Source organism: Cryptomeria japonica, chromosome 9, assembly GCF_030272615.1.
Source record: "Cryptomeria japonica chromosome 9, Sugi_1.0, whole genome shotgun sequence".
NCBI classification, from domain to species: Eukaryota; Viridiplantae; Streptophyta; class Pinopsida; order Cupressales; family Cupressaceae; genus Cryptomeria; species Cryptomeria japonica.
Window position 1 is genome coordinate 432,393,416 of NC_081413.1, and position 14,341 is coordinate 432,407,756.

A 14,341-nucleotide genomic window follows, 5' to 3' on the forward strand; every position below is an offset into this window, starting at 1 on the left:
ATATTTATTAATATTATTTATTTTTTTACCTTTAATTTGACCAAAAGACCACTATTATCTTTAAATAGCTACCATTTTAATCATTAAAAAATTAAAAATGTATCCCTCCGAAGTTTTATGATTGTTAAAAATCCCTAAACAAAAAACTAAACTCCCAACGTCCTCTTCTAAAGACCATTAATATTTTTAACACTTACATTCCTTCTAACTCAAACGATCATTCAAAAACTCTACATTTCTAATACCAAATCTTGCACTGTTGAATTCAATCCCAAGGGTGTTGCAGCAACAGAGAATAGTAGAGAAATGTATTCTGAACTTACTGTGTTTATAGCATAATGCAGTTCTAAGTTCCAACCAAAGCATTAATAGAAAATTAAAAGTTAACCAACATGAATTGTCACTAGAAAGTAGAAACTACAATATCAGCTCACATAAGTACAGTTTGATAGATCTACAAAAGCAAGAAGATAGTCAAAAAGCTCCCAGTAAACTATTCCTGAATAATTTAAGACGCGCCTGATTCAGTGATATATATATCAACCTGAGCATATGAACACATATTCCATCTTTAGAAAATTAGAAATTGGACATAAGTGCATAAACTGTGAAGTCATATTTCAACAAACTTTAAATTGGAAGCTTGTTGGGTCTAGAAAGAAAGCTTCCTGACTGAATACAAAATAGCATTTGCTTAAAGGATGCCAAAAACTTCAAGGTCGGTTTGGCCTTAATAGATACACTAACACAAAACAAAAATGATTTGCTATTGGAAGAATCATAAGTGAAATGCTTCTGAACGAGTACTACCATTGAATTTGGGATTCAAAGGTGAACGGGATCCTCAATCAAATAGGAAATGTAAGATTTTTCAAGTCTAAAGAACAAAATTTAAATGCATGCAGATTATGCAGCTTGTAAGAGATGGCCATATCAAAAAGCATGATCAACAAATATTTGTGACACGGAATACTCTGCTTCGCAGTCTTGTTTGAAAGCAATGACCGGAATGGAATGCTTGTCATAAACTTAGATATTAGGGAAAGCATCAAAATCAACATAAAACACTTTGTTACAAAGCAAGCAAATCATGTGATCACCAAAAATTTCATCTAGATTATCCATTGGTACAGGAAGACTCGAGAAATTTTCATTGTCAACATCTGGCAAGCTATCATCCTCAACATTTAACCAAGAACCGATGTCTTCCAAATCAGGCAACTGGATTACATGAATTGAAAATAGATGCTCGCAAATGTTTGAACCACCAGTCTGTTGCCGACTATCAAATGTTGGGGATTTTGCAAATGCACGAGAACCCTTTCCTTTTGTGGGGCTTGCTGAATGGTTTTTGTTGGAAATATTTGACCTGAAAATAAAATAACATAAAAATAATGAATGCTAAGACATTGACAAGATAAATTCTAAATTAAGGAAGAATTCTGGGCATTGACAAAGGATGGAAACTCCTATATCTTACCCCATTCTAATGCAATTTAGTGTTATGCAAAACATATGTATCTAACTTTCCAACAATCATTTGAAATGCAACCTCACTGTGAATTTTGATATATACATATCATCTCTGAATCAATTCAGATGCATAACAGTTACACAACCTCAGGATGATGACAAAAGGCAGAGGAAACAAGTAGCAAAAACAGAAAGCAGATTTCTCAGAGATCAAATAGAAGGTATATATATCGAAGTCATACAATGATTAATCTATAATTCAAAGACATAGGGCTGCTGCCGTTTTCTTGTGCTCAGAATATATTCAGAACAGACTCCACTGCAATGCTGCATTCATTGGCTGCAACAATATAATTACTGCTTATTATGCCCTGTTTCCTTCTCACAAAATACTCTGTTCTCTGCTTCTCTGCCTGCTGTTGCTACAGCTGTATATTACACATATAAAACATCTATATTCTTCTACATTTATCTATAAAAGGAGGGAATAAAAAATTATTAAATGCATTTAATAATTTTTTTTTACATCCACTGTAAGGAAATCTGAGGAAGATTACAATGAAAATATTTTTACTCAAAACTTCCCTGTTTTCATTCAAAATGGACAGTGATTGAAGTGATAGCATACGGTTGAAGAGGAGAACGAAAGTCTACCGTGAAATAGTTGAGGCAGTTGGAGATTAATTTCAACACAGGAATGAAGGTTGTAAAACTCCTCCACAAGTTGTAGAGAAATCAAACAAGTTAGATAACAACCAAATCTGATCATGGGGTCGGGAGTAATATAAACCACTTGTTTTCACCGTGAGACCAAAGCAGGATATAATACAGTAAGCCTTGCATTGTTTTTCTGATGAAACTATTAAAACACTGCACTATTCCAGAACCTCATTTCCATGAATATATTTAAAACATCAGTAGCTTGGTTTCACCCTATCAATGACATGAACAAAAAGTGCAAATTGAAAATGTTAATCAAAGCATATTATAATTTAAGATATAACAATAGTCATGGGTTCATGCACTAGTGACTTCTTCACTTATCTAAAATCTGTTTTCCTCTTATCACTTGAATTCCAAAAAAAACTGCCCTAGCGTATAATTTCCCTAATATTTCCATGCCGTTCAATAGCACGTGTCATTCCCCTACCATTTTCTAGTAAGTACATATATATACTTTTTATCCCACAAAATTATTGTCTCCATTCTTTTATCAATGAAATAAATACTTTCTGGTATACATCTTTGCTGTTTCTTAATATCCAAAAATGCAATGCTTTTTTTTTAAAATCTTTTACATTTGATATGAAGTAATCGATAAACTCTTGTAATGTGACCAGAGGCAGCAAGCATCCATAACAAGGATGTATATTATCATCCATCATTGACCAAAGTTTTTGCAGTACACAAAGAATTCAAAATAAAACATGATCAGCTACTTTCATAATCTTAATTGAAGTGTATCATCTAGGAGCTTCTGAATGTGCTGAGAACAACTAAATTAATAAAAACAACTTTTGTACTTGTGAGGCTGTTCAACTAATAACCTCAAACTTCTGAGCACAAGATTTTTAGATCCTATAGAAAATATTCTTTTATTGTCTTTCCCAAAACTCGATACTCAAAATTTAAAGCTCTAACAACATCAATATTTGTGACGCTGCTATGTTGACACATTGACTTTGAATCTAAACATTATAGAACAATAAACAAGCAACCTGAATAATAGAGATTAAAATGAGTCAACAACAAGTCCTACCTGAAGCCATGGCTTTCACTTGGACTCAAGTGACTCTCAGTGCTGGGCCTTTGCTGTATACCAGAACGTCTTCCTGTCATTTTTGCCTTTTCCCAACTTTCACTTCCAGCTGGTAAGGTCCAATCCTTGTGCGTTAACAGACTTGCAGGTTTTCTAGACCTCAACATATATCCTGATGGTTTAAACGTATTGTTGGAGCGCTTTCCAGACCTCAACATATATCCTGATGGTTTAAACGTAGTGTTGGAGCGCTTTCCAGACCTCAAATTATATTTTCCCCCATTTATCGTTGCAGATGGTTTAGGCATATTGTTGGGGTGCCCTTCCACCTGAACCATCCATAAAACATCGAACAATAGATCAGATTATGCCTATCATCTTTACTAGAGTCCTTCTGTGTATGGCAGCATGGACCAGTTCAAAATACTATTAAGTACAATCCTGAACTAGGCAAGTTCCTTGCGATAACGTGAGATTCAAATATAGCAAACTAGTAAGCACTTCAAGTAACTTCGAAAAAAAAAGGGAAGCAAATCATAAACCCTAGACATTTCATCTAAACATCCATCTCTCTTTCTCCTTTTATAACCCACAATCAGCAGTGCTTGGAAAGAAAAACAACGTTTACAGGATGAATAAAAATACAAAGAGAAAATTTGAAAATTTGAAAAGCAAAGTAAATCATAACAGTTGTTTGCTGAAAATTCTCAAGCTTCTTACCAAATTCTTGACCTCCTACAATCAACAGATAAAGTAAAACTAGCAAGAGTTGAATGAGGAAAAGAAAAGAAAAAAGAAAAATGAAAGGATACAAAATTATACTTCTGGAGAGGCATTTCTGATACGAACTCGTGTGTCCATCATGAAGTTGTGAACTCGTTTATTTGGAACACGTACTGTACGAGACCTCTTTCGCCGCAACATTCGTTCAGGATATTCATTCAAAATATTTCTCCACTCTCTGCACCACAGAAGCTTCACATCAACTATGTAACACGAAATGCAGACCAATAAAATTGACATCCAAACCATAATTGACATTCTGCATAGCATTTAGGACTTAAAAAATGCAATAAACACTTCTATATTCAACTACTTGAAAATTCTTTATATACAACCATCCAAATCACTGCGATCTTTAAGAAAGACCCTTACTATAACCAACCATAACGTAATGTTTTTGTCTTTGGAGGGCATATTACCTCGCCTTGAGAGAATTTTCAGTGACACAACTCCTTACTTGCTTCAGCTCTACTCCAAGAGAAGAAAGAGGTTTACCCTGCACTGGACCCAATGATGGATCCTCTATCACAGTTCTCATTACAGCATTAGTCACGCTTTTCAGTTCTGGATGACAATGAAATGTCTGATCTCCCATTGACAGTTTATCCAAAGGTAGAACCTTTGACAGAGGCAAATTTTCTCCATGTAATGATGTACCCCTCCTGGGAAAATTTGATCCATCTGAACTAGTAGAGGATATTTCAAACCTCAGATTCCTTGCCATTTTTCTCTCATCTGTTCAACAACTCAATATCCTCAAATTTTAATCCATACCAGACAAATTCAGAGATCAAACACCAAGTAATTAGTTGCCATAGATTTACAGCTAGAGCTTCATTCAAGGAAACATTTAACTAAAAAAATTAATTAGATCTTGTATACATTGAAGGAAACATCTGATTAAAGGATTTAATTAAATCCTGTCTACATCATAATAATCAATTTGATTGATCCTGAGTCCTGGCACTTGGCTCGGATAATTCTCTATGCAGATGATTGCCAAAAAAGTGTCCCAAAAACAATACAAATCAGTTCTAAGATAAGGTTGTTCAGTCTATCAAAATGTATGAATCTTTTGGATAAGAGAGCCTACTTATGTTATCCTGGAAACAAACTTCAGTAGTCCTTCCCAGAAAACACATACACAAACACATAAAATTTATTAAATGTAAATGAACCATCATGATAATTCAAGCATACACCAAAAGAAATTCACCAAGTCCATGCATCATAGGGACACATGATGGCTTCCTTTCTTCCCAATAGGAGCCACAGATATCTGAAACCCACTGCATCAAAGCATACAACTCTCTGTCATAATTTATGATTGACGAAGATGCAAAATTCACCCAACCTTGTACAAAAGCTGTAGAGATGTATATATATATATATACATATAGCCATCAAAATTCACCCAACCTTGTACAAAAGCTCTAGAGATGTATATATATAGCCATCAAAATTACAAACTCTGCCAGCAACTGAATAAGCAAAAACCAAGATCCGAGAAACAAACCAGTTGCTAATTAGCTTCAAGAATAAAAGGAATCACTAAGAGCCCTTCCTAAACAATAGGAAGGGCTAAAGTTCCTACGCGAACAAAGTGGTAAACACAAATAAATTTACAGTAACCAGTTTTATTGAAAAACTGCTGCTAAAATGTAAAGCACAGTCAATGATTAAACAGAAATCAAATTGGTCAGAAAGAAGCTACATAGTATATATTAGCAGTGACCTGAAAAATACCAAAGACAATTCATCAAAATTGTGAAATGCGGCAGCCATTGAGAGCTGTAAATGCAAGACAAGTGCAAGACAAGATCAATAAAAGAAAAAGTTGCAGATCAACTCATAAAACTGGGAATCACTAGTTCAGTGACTTCCTTTTTAACCAGTAGGGGCTAAAAACAATTTGCACCACAGTAAATAGAACAATAACAATAGTTGTCTAATATTGACAATTGCTTTAGAGGATAAAAACAATTAGTAAAATGAATTATCAAGTCATCGGCGAAATTCAAGCTCATATAAACAAACAGAAAAACAAATACATTATCCCTATCAGCATACACATGCAATACCAAAGAGCCTATATCAGAAGTATAAGCTCGAGACAGCTAAAAGAAAATAGAACAATGACATCTTGAAGATAGAAAGGCCAATTAAGGCATTCAGCATGCATAAGTAAGAACTTATCCGGTGAACATAATAGTTAGCACGACATCTCTGCTTGTGCCTTTTCTGTTTTGTTATTCTGCCTTCAGCTGGGGAGGACTTATTGTTTTGGTCAGAAGTCTACTCCCTCTGGCATTGATTCCTGCCTTTGTAATATATATTCATGATCAACAAAACTTATATAAATAATAATAATAATAATAATAATAAGAGCAATAGTTATCTAATACAAGAAACTGCTCTAGAAAATAAATGCAATTAATTCAATCAGGTCATAAACCTAGATTCAAGCTCATCTAAGTCCAAAAACAACTAAATTATCCCTATCAGAATACACATGAAATACCAATCTCAAATTATGAGATCCATCCGACAGCTTTGGGGAAGCATATAGATTTTAAAACAATGAAAGAACACAGTTGAATTTCACGATGTGTGCAACTTACCTTTTTCATGAATAGGAGAAAATAAAAATGCCACCACAATAAAAGAGAATAATAACAGAATAATAGCACTAAACTAGTAATGACAATTGTTCTAGAAGATATAAAAAATGGGTACAACTATGTCATAACCAAAACTCAAACTCATCAAAATCAGTCAACAAAATCAACAAATACATAGACTTATCAGCATATATATGGAAAATAACAAAGACAATCAAACTACAACCTCCAGCAGTCTCTAACATCTGTATAAACCATCTGCATTCATCATGCCAATTAACAGAGGCAATGTAGGTGAACAGCTTCCCTTTCTAAACAGTTTGAGTCGAAAAAAATTCGACCATAAAGATATAAATAATTTTTTAAAAAAAAGTAATTGTTAAAAGGGAGTTCAAATATGTTCAAGGAGTAGGACTGCATCCTCAAACCCATATACAAATCATTTGGTGATTATATTAATATATTATATGGCCATAATCTTATTCATTTACTCATGTGCCTTAATTTGAATGTTGTACCTGTCCACATGCCAGTACACATACTCCAAATCATTTACTATGCAATAAGCAGATGAAAGAATGGGTGCAGCTACATAGCAGCTATCAGAATCAACACAATAAGTACAAAACACACTTTATCATATTACAAGCTTCAACAGCCACTAACAGCCGTAGATAGCAGACAAAGCGAAAGATTGAAAAATTGCTTGTGGGCACCTTGTCTTTCTAACATGCTGAAGTAGAAAGAATTTCAAGCTATGAGAAAATACAACAATAATTAACAGTTGACTAATACAGCTGATTCTCTAGAAAGATGAAACAATAATTACAGGCAAGTCATAGACCAAGAATTCAATCTCATGCAAATCAGAGAGGAGCTACATTACAGGCAACAACAAAAAGCTAACAAAAAAAAACGATCCTTATTCTAAACGACTAAAATAAACGATTAAACACTGTCCTACTGTCTAATTTCCCGTACATTGCATTTTGTCAATCTCTTCTTTACATTTCATTCCCAGACCTATATTAAATAAGAACAAGGTTGCATGAAAAGTTCAATGTTTTATGCTAAATTTTAAGCACATTCCTTCTAATTTTGAATTATCTGTAAAGATTTCAATATGTGGTTTCTAATTCTATTGTGAAGCAAAAGCATATTTCTAGTAAGTTGCAGATCTGTTTTAAAAAAATGGAATTCATACAATCATCCCTTTCCAGAGATGCCAGAAGAGTCTGTGTCATTCAGCGCCACCACAACATCGTTGCATCGTTCTGTGTAGGCAGTGCAGGGAATAACTATTCTGTCCACTTTTGTTCTTGCCTTAAACTCCATAATTCGCTGAAGAATTTACTGCACCTTTTGCTTCTGAGTCTTTGAAAGTATTATTTTCCCCTTCAACTTGGTTCGCGGCGAAAAATGTCAGGATAAAAAAATGCCAAGAAGAGGCACCATGTCTTGCATGTAAGGTCACAGCTGCTTCAAGTCAAGTTTTTTGGCTCAGGCCATAGCATTTGCTAAATGCATACCTGCCTGCAACACCTACAACAATTCGCGTGCCAACAAAAACTTATGCCCATTTCCCTGAATTTCACAGTTCTAGCCTGAAAGGGTGGCGTGCCCTAGTGCTAAATGTGAAAATCATGCTCATTTTCCTGCAGTTTTCTCCCGCGTTATTCAGCACTAATCGAATAGCGTCAACCAGTGTCCAACAAATAACACGAATTTCTCTGCAAATCGTATTAATTTCATTTTGGATCGTGGCCTCCGTGTCTAGTGTTCATTTCACCACAAGGTCGGTTAGATTTTCATTCATGGCTCGTGAGACTGAATATAACGATTTGGTTGGTGGGTTTCCACATCGTGAGGCTGGGTTCTCATTGAGGGGTTTAAAAAAAAAATTGGTATTTGTTGAAATTCCTATCGTGAGGCTGGGTTCTCAATGAGGGGTTTAAAAAAAAAAATTGGTATTTGTTGAAATTATTTAGGAATATGAATTTTATTTTTATGTTAAATCTTAATGAAATTTTGTCAATCTTTGTAATGTGAAATGTATTTCGAATACAAGATTTTGTCAATGATTTTTTTGTTAAATTATAAGTTTCATGTCATTCTAGTTTTATGAAGATCTTATGTATTTCATTATGTGTAATATTTTCAAATAGGGATAATAGAAAAACAATAATATATCTAAAAATAGATATCAGAAAATTTTGAATTTTTATTTGTACATAAGAATTTTTTTAACAAACTCAGATTCGCATTAAGACAGAAAATGCAGAAAATCATTCTAAATCTATTGAAGAACTTCAAAAATGATTCACATTGACTTACTTTTATTTTTCTAAGATGACTAGTTGTCCTTGCCAAAACACCCCGAAAATCTGGACTACACCCTTGACCTTTTTGGCACGTTCTTATTAAAATCACTTAAATGCATGTAAAGAGAGACAGATTAAGTCTTTAAACTAGGAGACACTTAAGTGCCATAAAAAGACATGCCCACAACTTCAGAATAGAATAGAATAAAGGTCAAACCTATCCAATAATGCTCTACATCCTCCTCCTCTTGGGTAATCCAAGGAAAGGACAGTCGATGCACTATTAAGCCTTATGGCTTGAGTTGGGGACATCACATTATATCATTCAACTCTATTAATATATATGTTTCTTTCAAATCTGAACCTATTTGTGAACCCTAACTAAGTCAACCACTAACCAATAACCAAAATTATACCTTCACATGCAAGAGAGGCTTGTCGAGCCACTGTTCTTCCATCCTCCATGATCTTGTGTTTGATGTTATTGATCTCAGATTTGTACTCTAGCTAGATTTTGGCAGAGTAATTGTATGATTGCTTGTAGATGTTATGAATAATTAGGGGAAAAGCTTCTTTTATAGATATCATCTTAAAAATGAACGGTTTGGATTAAAGAGTTAAAGGATGAATAGCCATTATCACATTGGTAAAAGAGACTCAAAAGGATTAAAGGGTAGGTAAAGATGAATGGAGGAGATTAAGAGGTGAGTTGACTTTGGAGAAAACAGAGTGAATAAAGAGATGATTGACACTTGTTACATGCCTATGAATTTAGATTGTAATCCATGTGAACAAGCTGGAGGGATAGGATTAAAGATAAAAGAATAATGAATTAGTTAAATAAATAAAAGTTTTATTTAATCAATAGAGGAAAAGGGCTAGATAAAGTAACTAAATGGAGTATTTAAATTAAATAAATAATAAGCTTATTTAAATTAGAAATAAGAGGCTTTATAAATTAACTAACTAAATAAAAATATATATTTAATTAATAAAAAAAATTATGGTAAAAAAATTAAATAAATGATAAATATTTATTTAATTAAAGGACAATTTTAGGTGTCTATAATATCTACAACAAAAAGAATGTCAATTCTTTAGTGCATACATACTTTTGACTACTATTAGTCTTCTTTATTGGTCTTACTTACTCTATCCAATGTTAATTTCTAGCCCCACATCATTTTCACCTACTCAAATATGTAAACCTAAAAAAGTAGGAGCTCCTATTTTCTAAAATAGAAGCTTAAGCCTCCCCCCTCCACCCTATTGGACCTCAACCTAAGTCTTTGGTTCCATGATTGACAAGTAACATTTTTTTTAAAATTTGTGATAATTTTTACCCCATCTCAAAATGCACCTATTCAAATCTTCAAACTAAAAAATAAGGGTTGTTTTTATTAAAGAAAAAAATTTAATTAATCTTGTAGCATATTTCTTTTTTGCTTCATGGGAACCCATGCTATTTCAAAATAAATCATAAATCCACCCATAGATCCACAACCTTAAGGTATTATTTGATACATTTATTTTGTTTAAGAGAATATTTTAAAATAGTGAATTAGTTTTATAATGGTATAGGGTATTTTTTATATTATAATGTTTTCTATTTCATACTTGGATTTTAAAGGTGTGAATATTTTCACCCACATTTTTAAAAATATATGTAACACTATTCTACAAATAGTAATATAGATTTTATTTATAAAAAATAATGGTTATGTTAAACATCATTTTTATTTTAGAAGGCTCAAACCATTGGGTTGGTTCAATTTGGTCTATAGAGCATTTTGATCCAATACAATTTAGTAGATCATATTGCATATGTAATAAGGTCAACCGTTAACATTTTTTAAGTAGTAAGTTATTTTTTGTTAAGATTTAAAAGTTCAAAAATATATTTTGCTAACTCAAAGTAGATTGAAATGTTTGATGCATATGTACAACTAAGTTATTATAAGTAAAGTATTGCATCTAATGTTTAACACAGTTGGAAAAATGGCATAGATAGCTTTGTCTATACAAATTGTCAAAAAGAAATGAGGATATTATCATTTTCATTTTTGTTTCTGTACATTACCCTTTCATCACTATATTAAAATGAAATAGTAAGAAAGATAATTTTTTATTTCTTTTTTATTTTTCATTTTTCACAAGATACTTAAATTTCATGTATGATATTCTCTTTCATGCTTTAACATCCCTTTCATATACAATAGGTATATTGAAAGAGCATGCTTCTTCCATGTACTAAGAAGTATATCAAAAGAGTGAGCTTATGGCAAGGTTCAATATAACAATCTAGCAATATATAAGGAAAAAAATCCTTTTGGAGTGATAAAGAACCAATCCATCTCCATTTAATAGAAAAATTCATAAGGTGTTATATGAATTGCAATGCCTCTAACAAAATTATTGATGAAATATTTCTCAATGTATGTGTACAATCCTTGAAATCATATCCACATTTTATCTCAATGGCAGTTAATTCTTGCAAAATTAATGTCAATACTGAACAAAAAGAAAAGATAATATATAAATGTTGACATCAATACAAGCCTCTATTCATGTAGTTTTGCAATAAATATATTATATAGAGATAAAAAAAATAATAGGTTGGGAGATCAAACACCTAATGCCATTGTCAACAATGATGTTCTTTCTTCAAGTAATTTAACATATAACCCCAAAAAAGTAAAAAGTCCTTGGAAAGGCTTGGAGCCATCACAAAAAAAAATGCTGCAAAAGGAACTTGTAAATTTATTTTCATTTTTCAAGTACAATTCCAAAAGTAGGAAAAGCCAATAAGTCATTTAAAAAGGTGTTAAGACAATTTTTGTGTCATAGAGAAATGTTATGTCTAAATCAAATTGCATGTTTTGTCAAAATCAATCATGGATACAATACCTGTTAGTCATTTTATTGTGAGTTTGAGAGATAATAAAATCTTTCAAACATCATATTAGTCTAGTGTATATAGGTGTTATGAATTTATATATACCAGAATATTCTAAACCTATCAAATTTGTGTTTAGAAGTATTCTAAACAACACTCAATTTAAGTCTTCACCTATTGATTAATCCTATTAAATTAACAAGTTGTCATTCAATCAAAATCAGCTTACACCAAAACTTATTAGGTCCAAATATGTTGTTATTGTTAAAGTACTAAATTATTTAATGATCGTCGACAAGAAATTGTCACTATAACACCAAAAAAAGACAAAAGAAGTTGCACAAAATTGAATGCTAAAAACGTTTTTGAAAAATCACTAACAAATTAATTTTTATTTTTTTAAAAAAAAAATTTCTTTCCAAAACAACAAATTTTGAAACAATCTTTTCAAAATGAACCTTACAAAAACTTATACCAACTATTTTATACCTTTTTGCCAAGGAGCTCATGCAGTCTAATAATGAGATCTTCCTCGTCCAAAGATATGTTCCCCCGTTTTACATTTGGACGCAGATAGTTCTTCCAGCCGAATCTGCAGCCTTTCGCACAACGTTGCAAACCTGAACGAAGAAAAATATTCATCAGCCTATGCAGAAGAAAACAATTCTCAAGAGTTAAAAAATCAATAATGAAATAACAGATGAGACTATTCTTTCCTAAAGCCAAACCTGCTTTAAGGGGAAATGTACACCACTGCCCTTCACCGTGAGCTTGCATTTATTTATTGAGTAAAAGATCCCATGGACCTTTCCTCTGCCTTTAGTAGTGCACGCCATAGTCTGTTTTTGGTAACGCAAGTGAACTAAGGCTATTGCTATTTGCGAACCTTTCAACCTCTGTAAAAATATATAATGAGCTTCACTTCTGGCCTTGGAAGTTAGGGCACATAAATAATCTTTATAGAATCTGAGTGTCGGTGAAAGAACAAATCAGTATCCCGTCCAGCCACAAATAAACACGAAAAACTCATTTCATAATTCGAAAATCTGTATTTGAAGAAACAAAGAGGGATCTAGCACTAGGTATTACAATATTATCATATATAAAAACAGTCATAGATAACAATGCCTTCTTTTCACAAATAACAGAGAGTTGCTTTAGAATGAAATAAAAAACAATAAAACATGATCTGGCCGTTTACAGATTTCCAGAAAATAAACACACTGAACAATAACGAATGACTTACCTCAAGATTCTGCACAAATTTTGTCGTGCTGCCAACGATGCCGATGCCGATGAGAAAAAATGAGCAGAGTTTGCAGGAAAATATTGGTTGCGATTTCAAATTTGTTTTAGGCGGGAAATAAGGAATGTTTCAACTGCCTCAAAGATTGTTTGTTCTGGCGTAAAAGCTGCCACAAAATATAACGTATCGGTTAATAAATAATCCGTTACCAGCAAATGGATGCAACTCTAAATCTTCCAGTAGCATTCCATTTAGTTTAGGAGTTGTCTGTAAATCTTTCATTTAGGAAATGCCTAGCCGTCCGTAAATCTTCTCCCAACATTCTGTGTAAATCTTTCATTTAGTAATTGCCTGAAAATATTCCAGTTAAAAGTCGTCTGTAAATCTTCTTCTGAGTTGTCTCTGAATCTTTTATTTAGAAATTGCCTGAAAATATTTCAGTTAACTCGTAACATTCTATTTAAGAGTTGTCTGAAAATCTTTCATTTGGGAATTGACTGTAAATATTCGTCGTCTTTAATCTCCCATTCAAAATCGTCGCTGTCAGCATTTGATTGGCAAGCCTATGACATGTAGTGCAAGAAATTCGTGTGATTTTAAAATAACAATTAATGTTATGTTCGCAGGTTACCAGGAATAGACCGACCAATGAATGAAATTAAACATTTCAAATTAATATGTATTTCTATAACATATATTAGTTTACATATATTTGATTTTAATTACATATATAATACATTGAGAGATATCCTTTTAGAGGCGTCTAAAGTAGTAGCAATTGTGGCGCAACATGGAAAACAATAAAAAAATTCAAAACAGAATTATATAATATTAAATTATTAATGTTTTGTTTGTGTAATAATATTATAATATACTATTATTATTAATTTATATTGTTTTTATTAATTTATATTGTTTTGATTATTATGATATTATTTTATAATTTATTGAAAATAATATTCAGAATATAAATTTGAAATATTTTAAATGTATTATATTATTATTTTAAATTATTTTTAGTTATAATTTTATTTTTATAATTTTATTAATAATAATATATTAATAGAGTGCTATATGTTAAGTATAATACTATTATATTCTTATTTTAAAACTGTATATTGTTTTATAGTTATTAAGTGTATAATATCAGGGTTAGGGTTTAAATCTTGGTTAGAGTTAGGGTTAGGATTATGGTTAGGGGTGGGACTATGGTTATAGATAAGATTATGATCATGATAGAAT

General features: G+C 32.0%; 2 protein-coding genes across 3 annotated transcripts; both read right to left on the minus strand.

Moving 5' to 3' along the window:
• Positions 1–672: 672 nt before the first annotated feature.
• On the minus strand, positions 673–13,631 carry LOC131077849 (uncharacterized). Of its 2 annotated transcripts, XM_058015429.2 has the most exons (7): positions 13,100–13,631; positions 12,582–12,819; positions 12,343–12,473; positions 4,435–4,750; positions 4,055–4,193; positions 3,233–3,561; positions 673–1,369 (listed from the first exon to the last, which is right to left on the minus strand). In XM_058015429.2, the coding sequence occupies exons 4-7, from the start codon at positions 4,737–4,739 to the stop codon at positions 1,030–1,032; spliced, it is 1,113 nt and encodes a 370-aa protein (XP_057871412.2). In that variant the 5' UTR covers positions 4,740–4,750; positions 12,343–12,473; positions 12,582–12,819; positions 13,100–13,631; the 3' UTR covers positions 673–1,029. The 2 variants fall into 2 exon arrangements, with proteins under 2 accessions (XP_057871412.2, XP_059067711.1); XM_059211728.1 differs by lacking the exons at positions 12,343–12,473; positions 12,582–12,819; positions 13,100–13,631 and adding an exon at positions 5,435–8,532 and having other exon boundaries at positions 674–1,369; positions 4,435–5,369.
• Positions 7,843–12,630, minus strand: LOC131077838 (anthocyanin regulatory C1 protein-like). The gene is made up of 3 exons (XM_058015412.2): positions 12,582–12,630; positions 12,343–12,473; positions 7,843–7,959 (listed from the first exon to the last, which is right to left on the minus strand). Exons 1-3 carry the CDS (start codon positions 12,628–12,630, stop codon positions 7,843–7,845), a joined length of 297 nt encoding a protein of 98 aa, XP_057871395.2.
• Positions 13,632–14,341: the final 710 nt, after the last annotated feature.

Excerpts from the sequence above, each read along its gene's own strand:
- LOC131077849 (XM_058015429.2), bottom strand. The coding sequence starts at position 4,739 with ATGGCAAGGAATCTGAGGTTTGAAATATCCTCTACTAGTTCAGATGGA. Across the intron at positions 4,194-4,434 it reads GAAAATTCTCTCAAGGCGAG|AGAGTGGAGAAATATTTTGA; the intron begins GTAATATGCCCT and ends TCTGTGGTGCAG. Across the intron at positions 1,370-3,232 it reads AGTGAAAGCCATGGCTTCAG|GTCAAATATTTCCAACAAAA; the intron begins GTAGGACTTGTT and ends TTTTATTTTCAG.
- LOC131077838 (XM_058015412.2), bottom strand. The coding sequence starts at position 12,630 with ATGCAAGCTCACGGTGAAGGGCAGTGGTGTACATTTCCCCTTAAAGCA. Across the intron at positions 12,474-12,581 it reads TACATTTCCCCTTAAAGCAG|GTTTGCAACGTTGTGCGAAA; the intron begins GTTTGGCTTTAG and ends TTCTTCGTTCAG. Across the intron at positions 7,960-12,342 it reads ATGAGCTCCTTGGCAAAAAG|GCAAGAACAAAAGTGGACAG; the intron begins GTATAAAATAGT and ends ATGGAGTTTAAG.